Source organism: Glandiceps talaboti, chromosome 21 (genome assembly GCF_964340395.1).
Source record: "Glandiceps talaboti chromosome 21, keGlaTala1.1, whole genome shotgun sequence".
NCBI classification, from domain to species: domain Eukaryota; kingdom Metazoa; phylum Hemichordata; class Enteropneusta; family Spengelidae; genus Glandiceps; species Glandiceps talaboti.
Window position 1 is genome coordinate 4,822,005 of NC_135569.1, and position 12,811 is coordinate 4,834,815.

General features: G+C 35.5%; 1 protein-coding gene across 2 annotated transcripts; it reads right to left on the reverse strand.

The window, feature by feature from the left end:
* Nucleotides 1-1,009: 1,009 nt before the first annotated feature.
* LOC144451621 (uncharacterized) lies at nucleotides 1,010-9,010 on the reverse strand. 2 transcript variants are annotated; one of them, XM_078142514.1, is made up of 9 exons: nucleotides 8,917-9,010; nucleotides 7,832-7,955; nucleotides 6,622-6,885; nucleotides 5,750-5,843; nucleotides 5,039-5,118; nucleotides 3,312-3,566; nucleotides 2,887-2,914; nucleotides 2,349-2,446; nucleotides 1,010-1,283 (listed from the first exon to the last, which is right to left on the reverse strand). In XM_078142514.1, exons 1-9 carry the CDS (start codon nucleotides 8,935-8,937, stop codon nucleotides 1,090-1,092), a joined length of 1,158 nt encoding a protein of 385 aa, XP_077998640.1. In that variant the 5' UTR covers nucleotides 8,938-9,010; the 3' UTR covers nucleotides 1,010-1,089. The 2 variants fall into 2 exon arrangements, with proteins under 2 accessions (XP_077998640.1, XP_077998638.1); XM_078142512.1 differs by having other exon boundaries at nucleotides 3,312-3,752.
* Nucleotides 9,011-12,811: the final 3,801 nt, after the last annotated feature.

Consider the following 12,811-nt stretch of genomic DNA (forward strand, 5'->3'; position numbering starts at 1 on the left):
TTCAATAGTATCGTAACCATAGCAACATAGTATTTCTATAATTTGGTTTTTATTGGTTATTGTTTAAACCAGTCTTAATTCTTTTGAATGGTTTAGTTTTGTACTAGACGCTGGCAGGGTCAAATAGGTTGAACTGATCAAATATAAACCCTGTTACAGTACTGTAGTAAGTAGCCATTGTTTCGGATAACGTTAGCCTTTGTACCGTGTAGCATTTACGAGCGTAGTATGATCTTGCCTGGGACCAAGGGTTAGCCATTGACTGGTGCCATTCATAAAGTACAGTGATTTTCTATCAATCAATCAATCAATCAATCAATCAATAAATCAATCAATCAATCAATTAAACGAATTCCTTGAGCACTAGACTCCATGCTCCACAACGTTTGTTATGTTCAACGGCGCTGAAAAGGCCAATTTACATAAATCGTTAGCTTGCTTAAATATATATGTTTTAATAATGTAATACTTTATTAAATCCCTAAAGGGGAAAATATAGCACACACTGTTGATAAAATCAAGACACGGTTTACAAACTGAAATTTTAAAGAAAAAAAAAAACATAATAAATATTTATGAACATACTGTAAAATTGCTCATAACAGATAAAAGCAAGGTCTGACAAAAAATTGTATACTTCAATAAAAACAGTGGAAATGGTTCAAGTAGCACGCTTAAATTGGCATTACAAAGTCTAATTGCTTGTGGTATGAAAGATTTCACATAACGACACGTGATCATGTATTGCAATCAATCAATCAATCAATCAATCAATCAATCAATCAATCAATCAATCAATCAATCAATCAATCAATCAATCAACCAACCAACCAACCAATCAATCAATCAATCAATCAATCAATCAATCAATCAATCAATCAATCAATCAATCAATCAATCAATCAATCAATCAATCAATCAATCAGTCTACTCCGGTGACATATATATATATATATATATATATATATATATATATATATATATATATATATATATATATACACGACACAACTTTGAACCATTACAAACTGTCACCGTGTGTAAATCTAACAACTGTACAAACCTTGTAAATGCAGTCATCACCCAACATTACTTTGATTTACGTTTAGCTTTGAGATATGGCTGAACTTTGTTTTTAATAAGGTCTTTCCTACCAACTGCTCTTAACAGATCATTAAGCTCACTCAAATTTATTTCAGTAATCAGTGTTCTATCATGCATTATTCTGAAGAGTTCGTGACAGCTTTTAACATTTTCTAGATGACCTCTTGGTATCTTTTTACCTGTAAAAATGTTTGAAAATGTGTTAGAAACTCATAAAAAGGCAATCACGTCAGGCTAAAAGGATGTGGGCGATCCTCTATGTTCTTGGAGTATATGCAAGTTATATTTTCATAGTGGAGTAATGAAGATCTGATATGAATTGGACAAGGCAACACGTCATAAATTCTTGCGATTTAATTTGTACCAATATCCAATTACATGCGACCTAATAATGTACATGACAACACAATTTACAAGAAATTTCGTCTTAGTTTGCAAATGTTATTAAACAATATTTCAAGATCAGTGAGACTGATCACAAGGTTTCACGTTGAGATAGACACAATAAAGATAACACACAATCATCCATTACACAGTGACTGCTCTGTAGAGTGTCTGCTCTGTAGACACAATAGACATAACACATAAACATCCATTACACAGGGTCTGCTCTGTATTTTTTTAATGTTAACAAAAAGAAAAACAAATGTAACAAACTACAGAGCATACACTACGGAATGTCTGTGTTATCTTTATTGTGATCAATCTCATTGATATAATTAATGCACCATTTATAGCATTTGCACACTGGGACGAAATCTCTTGTAAAAAAGTAACATTCTAAACTTCATAAGCAATTGATATTGTATGTGTATCCATCTGTTATATTCACATAATATTGTCATCGTCTATTCTATGTTGTATTCATGCCAGTAACCGCTGTATATTATGCGTTAAACCATAGACCCTACATGTGTAGGGTCTATGGTTAAGTGCTCATTTACATTCAAGTCGAGGCGGGTATATTGATCAGTTGTTTTCCATATTTGATAAATTTGATAAAAGTGTAGTAAGCTAAACATTATAAGGGAGAAATTTCCAAAAAATATCAGCGGGTAACATACTTATCCGATACGTTATCAACATATTCTGACCACAAGTGTGCGATGATACTTTAAGTTGTCATTTTCCGCTATAAATCAACTATGCACAGTTACTATGAAAACTAGAAAAAAAGTATTTGACAAGAGTAAAAGCGAACAACACTTACAGTATTGAAAGAGAAGTATGCTCAGATTACTAACCTAATATTAATCGCTCCTTCATTTTTTGGCAATTGTCTTCTGTAAGGTCCTCGGCTACCTTGAACAATAGGTTACCACATGGATCTATCAAAGGTGACCTGTAGTTCAAATAGACAATATTTAGAAATCTATACAGACAGTTATATATAAAAAGACAAAAATTGCAATCAAACAATGGACAGAATGGTGGACAGACAGGTGGACAGATACAGAAGCAGACATACATACATACATACATACATACATACATACATACATACATACATACATACATACGTACTACACACATACACACACATACATACATACATACATACATACATACATACATACATACATACATACGTACGTACGTACGTACGTACAGACAGACATACAGAGAGACACGTCGAAACTAAATACAAGCAGTTAGACCGACTCGATAAAAATATATTTCTTAGTAGATAATAAGCAGACGGTATTTTAGAATATCAAAGATTCAAGCAAATTAAAATATGTTGGTTTTGTAAGAGACTTTGGTAAAATATTTTGTACCCACCCAACTCCAGCTGACTGTGCATCGCTATCTGTACATGAAACAATATATGAAAATAGGCAACATTATATCATTACGACAATGTGGTTTTATCAATTCTAAACGGCAAAGTACCAAGTTCGCTTCTGTATCAGATAGTCTTATACCGTACTAGTACTTGATGTTTACAAAACTGTTAGACTGTAAACATGTTCCTTTTAATAAAGTGAAATAGAATTGGCTAATAAAAAAACCCATTATTTGTCTTGGATAAAAATGCTCGGAACTATAAGAAAAAACAGTTAAGATATATTAAGCGTACTCAGTTGAAGTGTGTCCAATACTATTTAAACGGAGAATAATGTACAGTATTCTAGCTGGTCGCGAAATATTTGCATACTACACGTTAGCCAAACAATAACATTGTTATAAAGTGAACTATGCATTACCATTTGATTTTTCACTGCTTCTAGGTCTGACCGCTCTTGTGGCACCCACCAAGGAATCATTCAATTCAGATTGGTGGTCCGTGGGTGATGGGTCATTTTGTGTATCATCGTGAGGCTCGGTCTCCTGACCAGCAGCGGTTGATGATTCACCGTTTTCTGATAAATTGCCTGGTACATTATCTTCAGCACTATCAGAATTATTCCGATCATGTTGGTCCTTATTTGTATCTCTTGGTTGATTTGCACCGCCGTTTCCTACTTGTAAACATGAATGGCATGCTGGTCGAGAATATCTAAACATACACCAAATTATGACCCCACAAGCAAAGCATAGTAGCAAAGCAATTATGCCAATAGTAATTTGGTATTGAAGATAAGAGTGTTCATGGTTGTCAGTCGAAGTTCCGGTATCGTTTTTGCTGTACACGTCTGTTGAAAGTACTGTAAAGTGAGTTAAATGGTAAAACATTTTGAGAAATGTTGCAGAGGAACGGAGGAAATCACACAATGCTTTACATGAATGTATCAACAATCTCTCATTTACTTACATGTAAAAGGTCACCATGATAACTATTTCTTTGCGATGATTCCTGTCAATTACAGGATTAAATACAAAGTACTACTGATTACCTACAAGGCCTAACACTGCTCCTGGTTACATATTTGACTTGATTGACAGTAAACTTGCAACTCGTCCACCTCGCTCAAATGACAAATGTCTACTTTGTCATTCTCGCAAACATCGCCGCTCTTATGGAATATTCTACCACATGAAATACATTCATTATCCACAGTCGATGAATTTAAGGACATCAAGATGAATATGTTTGCAAGAGATTTTTTTTTAACTTTAACTAATGTTCAAACATAGTTTCATGGTATGAGTCAGTGGGTAGTCAATTTAAATACCCTTGTCCACAAATTCTAAAAGGCGTATACGTAAAACCTTAGGCAAAATGATTTTTGCTATGTGTTTCCGATATCAAACCCGACTCTACTTTAAGTCGCCGACCCTAAACATTTTTTTGAAACATTTAAAGCAAAAGAAGGGGTAATCTGACGGAGTTTCATTTGTTTTTGGGTCGAAGCAATATTCTTAAAAAAAAAACAATTAGAAAGATAAAATAAGATAAAATGAAATAAAATCCCAACCTACCTATCCTATTTCTTGGCACCATGTTGTCTGAAACACACACACACACACACACACACACACACACACACACACTAAGTCTTATTTTTTTCGCCATATATCCATTGTGTTAGTTGTAAATCTGCCCAGACTTGCATTTTTACATGTATTAGGTTCCCTTACGGCAAGGTTCTAACATGCACGAATTAAAGTTTCCCCCGAATCATTTTAAATAATCTTTGATTAAAATGACTATACCTAATAGTTCGAAATTGTTTGCAAAATACTAAACAGCACACACACTTTTCCCAGTGTCAAACTTTCAAAAGGTGAAGCTATAATTAGTGCCAACTATTCATAAAGATATAATCTTAACTTATGAAATAGTGAATAAGTTTAGATATGTAACTGTCACCAGATATGATATGATCCTGCCGAGTACCATTCATTACAAACGAATTCGTTATTTAAAGCTTTTGGGTTGGCAATTTGTCAAAGAAATAGAAGAGTTCGATTGTTCATATACTTCTAAGGCCAATATTTATCTATATAAATGCTGAAAGGGGTCAAATGGAAAAAAATCAAACATATTTACCACTGTTTATAGGTGGATCGCATTCGGCATCTTCAAATTTTGATCCATTCTTCACTGTTTTTGAATGAAATTGTTCGCAACTGGAATGAAGGGAAGAAGGTTAACCAGACCAGATACTTGGTCGAACTATCTCTAGAAGCCACTCACACTTTGTTTGTGTGATAACCTTTGTAAATCAAATGATCTACCAAGCTGATTAACATTTTTGGTCACTTTTGCTCTTGTTTTCCAAATCTGTTGTGCAATTTGCAAACAACCCTATGTACGTTTACAGTTGAGTCTTACTAGCAACAGTAAATAATGTGATAGTCTATGCCCCCCCCCTCTCTCTCTCTCTCTCTCTCTCTCTCTCTCTCTCTCTCTCTCTCTCTCTCTCTCTCTCTCTCTCTCTCTCTCTCTCTCTCTCTCTCTCTCTCTCTCTCTCTCTCTGCTTAATAACACAAAAAATCAAATGTCAACATAAATTCATATGACTACAGAGTGAAGTCTGCCAAATGTTAGGTTCGTAGCCATTATAATTGTAAAATTTGGGCCTGATCCTAGCTTTTAATTTCAAATGCCAATTTGATCCAATATAATGGTTGTCTCATGATAGGTGACTTCCAATGTCGTCTGTGTTGATTGCGTGCAGCTGGGGTTAAAGTTTGGAAGCAGGACAGATAACATTCTGCCAACTAAGAAGTGACCAGTCTTACTCTATGTAGTACTTACTTTGTATGTATTTTGCATTCAGACTCAAAATCAATAACATCAGAATATGAATTACTTTCACATTCTTTACAGACTGTGTTTGTTGTAGAAGTCCCTGAAAATAAATGGATAGATAAAAGACACCATAATGGGCGGGATCATCACTCATTCAGCAATATCATTCATTCTCATATCACTACTGACATGTTTCAAGATGTTTGTTTAGTTACAGCCTCTTTCAGGTTACCATTCACTAGTTCTGTCATGTTTCAACCAGAGGGAGCTAATAAGGAACTACATAATCTACACTAAAATAACAAGACCATAATTACTTGCTACATTGTTGTCTATTGTAAAAAAATAAATAGATGAAGGTTTGCGAGCGCCAATGTTTTGATGTCTGCATTTGATGGCTGTATGATAGGCACTTTATTCAATTTCATTTAGAGAAAATGTAGCAAAGCATGTGCAGTTTCTTATTGGTTTCTGTATGGTTGTATCAAACAGAGCTGATGACCAGTAACTTGAAATGGGTTGTATCTATTCTCTTAGTGCCGCTTTATTGTTGTGATTTTCAAAATGTAATGCTTTGGGACAGATAATTGAGGAACAAAAGTAATAACGTTGTGCAAATGTTCCAAGCGGAATCGACAATGGTGATTTCTTGGTTATATGCTCGATATCCTCTCCAATACAGCACCCATGTCTCCTATGATTTTGGAGGATACATGGTAGTTCCCCAGTTCAAGTCACGTTACAGCTTTGCGTCTCTTTTCCACGTCTTCACGGGTTCATGACTTCCAATTCCTACACATCACCCCACAGTCGTTTCCCTTCACGAAATGTGATACACGGCAACTTCTAGAAATTAGACAATGACAGCAAATTCTTACCTGGTTCAGCAACACCACTGCCCTTCTCACAGACAGCCATATTTAAACAACTACCCTCTGGACTCTTGAAGTACTCGCGTTTACATTTACATTCGAAGTTTCCTGTTGCTGAACCATTTCTAATGACGTCTTCTTTCTCCTGGTCACATGGTGTGTGTACTAGACAACTGCTTCTTTCGTTAGGTCCAGCCATATAAGTGTCAGCAGGGCATGGGCTGCATACTGGAGGCGTCGTCCCAGTACATTTTCTTTCCATGTAGAAACCTATGAATATAAATTGATGTTTTAATTCATAAGGGATGATCAATATTTCAATGTAGGATAAAAAACTTATACTTAGGCCTCAGACCCCCCTACCCCCATCCCTTCTAACTAAATTTGCCAAAAATAAAAATTGCTTCAAACCACACAATAAATTTTAAATCAGTATGTAGTAGTATGTAGTGCTATGAATACAAAGCCAGTATGTAATGAGTAAAGAATAGTACTTTTGTTGACACTTTATTTTAGTGCCATGCATATACTATAGAAAAAATTCTCCCATTTCTCAATTTGACATTTTTAAAAGAAATATTTCATTTTTCAAGGAGGAAGCCATGATAAAATTGTTTTTATAAATTGAAAATCTAAAATAAATACCCACTCTACATCCATTTGGCCACTTTAACATGCATACGTCAAAATGCCTATACTTTGGTATATAAATTGATGATAACAAAAGCATACGAAGAACAGCCCTTACGGAAGTCAATGTACATCTCAGACTGGTTAAAATATTGAACTTTGTGTCTTCTTGAAAGGGGGTACGCCACTCCAGGAAATAAAAGTATTCTTTATAAACTTTGGGTCCTTGATAGTCATTTTATGATTTCACATTATGTAATTTTCGCACAATTACTAAGAAACCCAAATTGAAACTCTTTTCATATATTATTTTGATCTCTTTTTAGTTATATCATTCTAGCAGTGGACCATTAGACTTAGTAGACTTAGTAGACATATTAGATGAACAGAAATCATAGCTATTTATCTGAGGGTAATACGCACTTAGGAGACATTAATATTCATCGTTCATCTATTAAACACATATGTACTTCATCTAAGCTCCATGAGGCAACAACCATGTCAAAATAGTAACCACAATTCCTACGAAGATATCATTAATATTCAATACAAGTTACCATTATTACATGATGTTGGATAAACATACCGGCTGGACACTTTTCACCTGGTGTACACATCGAAGATGATCCCCTTTGTTCTCGATCTGGATTTGGTCGCGGATTATTACCAACAATAGCAGGGAAACAAAGAAACATATAACCTAATAGAATCTGTAAGATAAACAGATTGAACTTGTCAGAAAGCTGCCGGAAAGAATCAAACATATTTATGCTGTAAAAGGTGTCAAACTGACCATGACGTCAGCCTTTCAATGCTGATTTATGAGACCAGCCACCTAAGGTTAAGTCAACAGTAAGCATCTTATCACCAGAAGCAGAAACTATTCTGTCGGTTTGACTTTAATTTACATAATGACCTCTGGTTGAACTTGTAATCACAAGTTCAAGGTGTAGCCCAAACCATTTGATATAACAGGCACAGGCATAGAGAATAAGACAGACGTGAGTGGTAGCTGATACTAGTACAGCACACATGTCGTATCCTACAGACTGCACATAAGCCTTACATAATTCTCTTTTTCGCAAAGACCCCTATATTTCTTCAATCTGACCATGGGTCTATCTCAATATTTGATCCATGAGCTGACCAAATGATAATTACACCCTACCAGAGGAGGCTGGAAGGGGTGCAGAGCATGATGGATAAAAACAACTGTGAAAGCTTATCTGCCCTCCAGGACACAATAGGGAACTTGCAAACCCGCCATGTTGGATGTTGCATCATGGGAAATGTGAAAATAAATACTAATCGATTAGTATTGTAACCAATGTTGATACATTGTTTGTAACCACAAATAATCAATTCATAGTCACCGACCCACCATTTTAAAGGTGTTAAGATGACAAGAATTAAGTATGAGAGCCCTAACTGTACGGTGTAATCTGTCGATTTGAAATACACATGAGAAACTTGCTTTATAATACTTGTAAGTAATATGTGCTTAGTCATGTATTTAATATTAATGAACGTTGCAATCGATATTCGCCATTGGTAAATATAACAGTTTAGAAGTTTTCCTTCCCCTCGTCACAAGTTTGGCTATGATTATGACCATGTTAGGCGTAATTGAGCTGTATATATTTAAAAAAAAAGAATATATCAGGAACTTACCAATTTGACTGGCATTTTCATCGTGTGTCGTCAAATTCCAGTCTCCTTTCATAAGTGTAAAGCATTCAATTTAAAAGCAGTGACTCAGTAAATATCTGGGTGTTGGTATGATTCAAGTGACCACAGTGGGCATGCGCGCAGTTGGGGGAATGTAAGGGACCGGTCAGTTTCTTCGGCCTGAAGGGGGGGGGGTGGATTGGTAGGGGGGGGGGGGGTCACCCTGTTTTTGAAATTGGCAGTAGGGGGGTCATGCTGTTTTGAAAATTGTGGAAGGGGGGGGGGGGTCATTGTGTTTTAGATTGTGATGGAAGAAAAAAATCCTTTCTACAATGGCATATAGCCTTGTCTGAAATGTGGTACATGTCAATATTTGTTTTTGTCCCTGTTTCTTACATGAATTCTTTAACATTACTTATTAGTTCAAACCTAACTATACATATTCATATACATTGTACATGTACCGGTATTACCTAGCTACCACATTAGTTACAGAACATGTCATGTAAATGCTTGGCTGTTTCACAATCAATGCTTCACTTATATTGCAGTTTGGGGCAAAAGTGAACTTGAAGGTTTCGTAATGGTAATTTTCATAGATAGTTTATAAATGAAGTTAATCTAAATTGTTCTACTCGTCATGCTTTTGACACTACAAATCACCACATCTCATCAGATTCCAGTTACTATTATACACTAGGTATGACCACCTAAAGTTCTCTAACATACCGGTGACTTTATTATACATGCAATATTAATGCCCCTATATACTAAATGTTACATGTCCATTTAATGTGATATGAGAAACTCATTTAAAAACGTTTTACGTTAGCTTTTCGAAGCTTGGAAATATTACCTCAAAGGTTATGAATAACCTAAACATTGCCTTAGTATCTCAAGCAAAAAACTCCAGATCTGCCAGGGGGAAAACCCCAAGGACTCCCTCACCCCCAGAGGTCACTCATACATTCAACCAACAATCAGATACACCAACAACCTTTTTACTGTCATAATGGTATTAACCTTTTCTTAAATATTTTCACCCTATTCTAATTTGATATGATATTGTCTTTTCAAGATCTGAAACGTTTGCCAAGATAGTCTAAAATTGCCTTAAACTCCAAATCTCCCTTACCAATGATAGTACCATTATAGATGTGCTGACCTTTACTACATGTATATAATGATGCCATTTAAACTTTTTAAGAACATATTTCAACCCTTAGTGTAAGTTATAAAGAATAGTTTCTGATACTTGCTGTCTTGTAAAGCATGGATTAAGTTATTGCTTGAAAGGGTCTGAATAGCCTAAATATTGGCTTTAAGAGTAAAAATCCTCCAGGGTTTCTAGAGGGAGACCCCCTCAGACCCTCCACATGAGGTGGACATATCCCAGTCTCAAGCTCTTCCCCTCTTACTGTCAAGATGCTATCAAAGTATATTTCAAAAGTATTTCAACCCTATGAAGTTGCTTTTAACATGTTGGTGTTGTCTTGTAAGGCTTGGGAAATTATTGTCTGAAAGGGTCTGAATAGTCTCAAAATTGACTTTTCAGAGTTAAAACCTCCAGGGCTTCTAGGGGGAGACCCCCTAGGACCCCCACATGAGGTGTACACATCCTAGTCTCAAGATCTTCCCCCTACCTCTTACTGTCAAGATCCTATCAAACTATATTTCAAAAATATTTCAACCTTATGTAGTTGCATTTTTACATGTTGGTGCTGTCCTGTAAAGCTTGGAAATTATTTTCTGAAAATGTCTGAATAGTCTCAAAATTGACTTTTCAGAGTTAAAAACCTCCTGGGCTTCTAGGGCGAGACCCCCTAGGACCCCCATAAGAGATGTACATATTCCCTTCTCAAGCTTTCCTACCTTTCACTGCCAAGATGCTATTAAACTCCTTTTCGAATATATTTACCCTGTGTAGTCAATAATTATAAATATGATAGTGCTAACCCGGGATCTTATAAAGTAGATGCAAGACAGTCAAGCAGTCCACACTGAGTCACGATAAAAAAATACCTGTCATGCGAATATTATATATATGGGTGGGGGTCACCATGTTTAGAATTAAGTGATAGGGGGGGGGGGGGGTCAGCCTGTTTTTGGTTTTACAGATAGGGGGGGTCAGTGACTTTTTGTCGGCCCGATTTAAGAATCCACTGCTCCCCCCCCCCAGGCTGGAGAAACTGACCGGTCCCTAAGATTGAACTTTATTTCATTAAAAAAAAAATATGCACTATAGGTTATTGTAGATCAAAAGTAACTCATCATGTAATCGAATGGTCAAGTTCGCGTTTTGCAAATGATTTTCAGTATTTGATATAAATGTACCGATAAATACATTAATTATCTACTACAATACTATTCCAGTTTTCAGACGGAGTAATTCGAACTTGATTCTGACAATGTCAAGATTCTGACAATGTCGCTTTCCTCTCCTCTCCTCTCCTTTTGTCCCATTTGCAAGCAGAACTACTCCAATGCCCACATTTATATGGACGAGGTTGGGTGGTAAATTCCAATTGAACACAACCGATGTTAAGATTACAAGCTTTGGGGAAAATGTGTTGTTTCCATGTGCTTCAGGCACTTTGATCACATAATTAGAACAGTTAACTATAATGGTCATCCGCAGTTGCTAATGGAAGAATCAGTTTGTGGTATGAGAAGAAGAGGGGGATAACAGAGAAAATGATCAACAGATTTGAAAGAATGACTAGAGCTGAAAGTTTGTGTATTAGAGGAGAGAGTGGAGAATTCGTCAACGTCGTCCGGAGACGACACTAAATCTGAATCTAAATTTGAATCTGGCTGAATCTGAATTATGTGGTTATAAGTTATTATACCTTACTGTAGGAACAATGTTATCACTCGTGAAAGTATGCCAAATTTAACCTAACGGTGAAAACACGAAATCAGCAAAATTCACTGTATACCCTAAGACATTGAATACATTATCGCCAGCATATCACGATTTGTCCTGTTTTTGGAGCAACATAGACTTGGCCTTCAAAGTCTGCCCTGCATGCAATGGAATTAGTATTTGGAGTTAGAAAAAAATCATTGATCTCTTCCCACAAAACAGTATTACATAAATCGGGAAATTATTCAACAAATTCAGATACTGATGGTTCTGTAATTCACATACTGAATACATAGCTTCTCATTCAAGCAGATATCATAACCACTTACAAATATGATTTTGTGTACACTATAGTACACTCCCCAATCAAAGTAAAACACTGTCATCTTGATCTTAACAACCCTCGAACAAGGCCAGTTCTTTCGAACTTTGCAAAATGTAAATTGTCAAAATGATATACCTATATTAAGACATTTTATCCAATATGGTTGTAATATTATCGTTCTTCTATATTTGGATGTCTATATCTAAAAAAAATCAAATTGCAAAACAGAAAATATGCAAATGTTAGATACGGATAATAATAATAACAATAATAACATCAAAACACATTCTCCAAGCGACCATATACGAGGCGGAAAAAAGTGTGTGGTTTATTTTATTTTAATATATCTTTACCCTTTATTTTTATTTTTGGAAAACTATTTCGACCCCAAAAACAAACAAACAAAATGTTGGTTAGATTAACCCTTCTGCCCCAAGCTTCCTAAATCAGTCCTACACTGGTAAAATTATCAACTATTAAACATCTACGGTTGACAATACAATATTTCGATGCTGTGATGTGTGGCCTTTTAATATGACGATATTAGTATTACTAGCATTCAGGATTATTGCATGAGTTTAAGACTTTTCGTTACAAATCTTCAAGCTGCAATGAATTTGCTCACTATTGTTCATCGAAATTATGAAATTCCTGTTTTAAAACCCGAAAAATTCGTTTCAATGAATGTCTTCAATAAACTAGTTTAA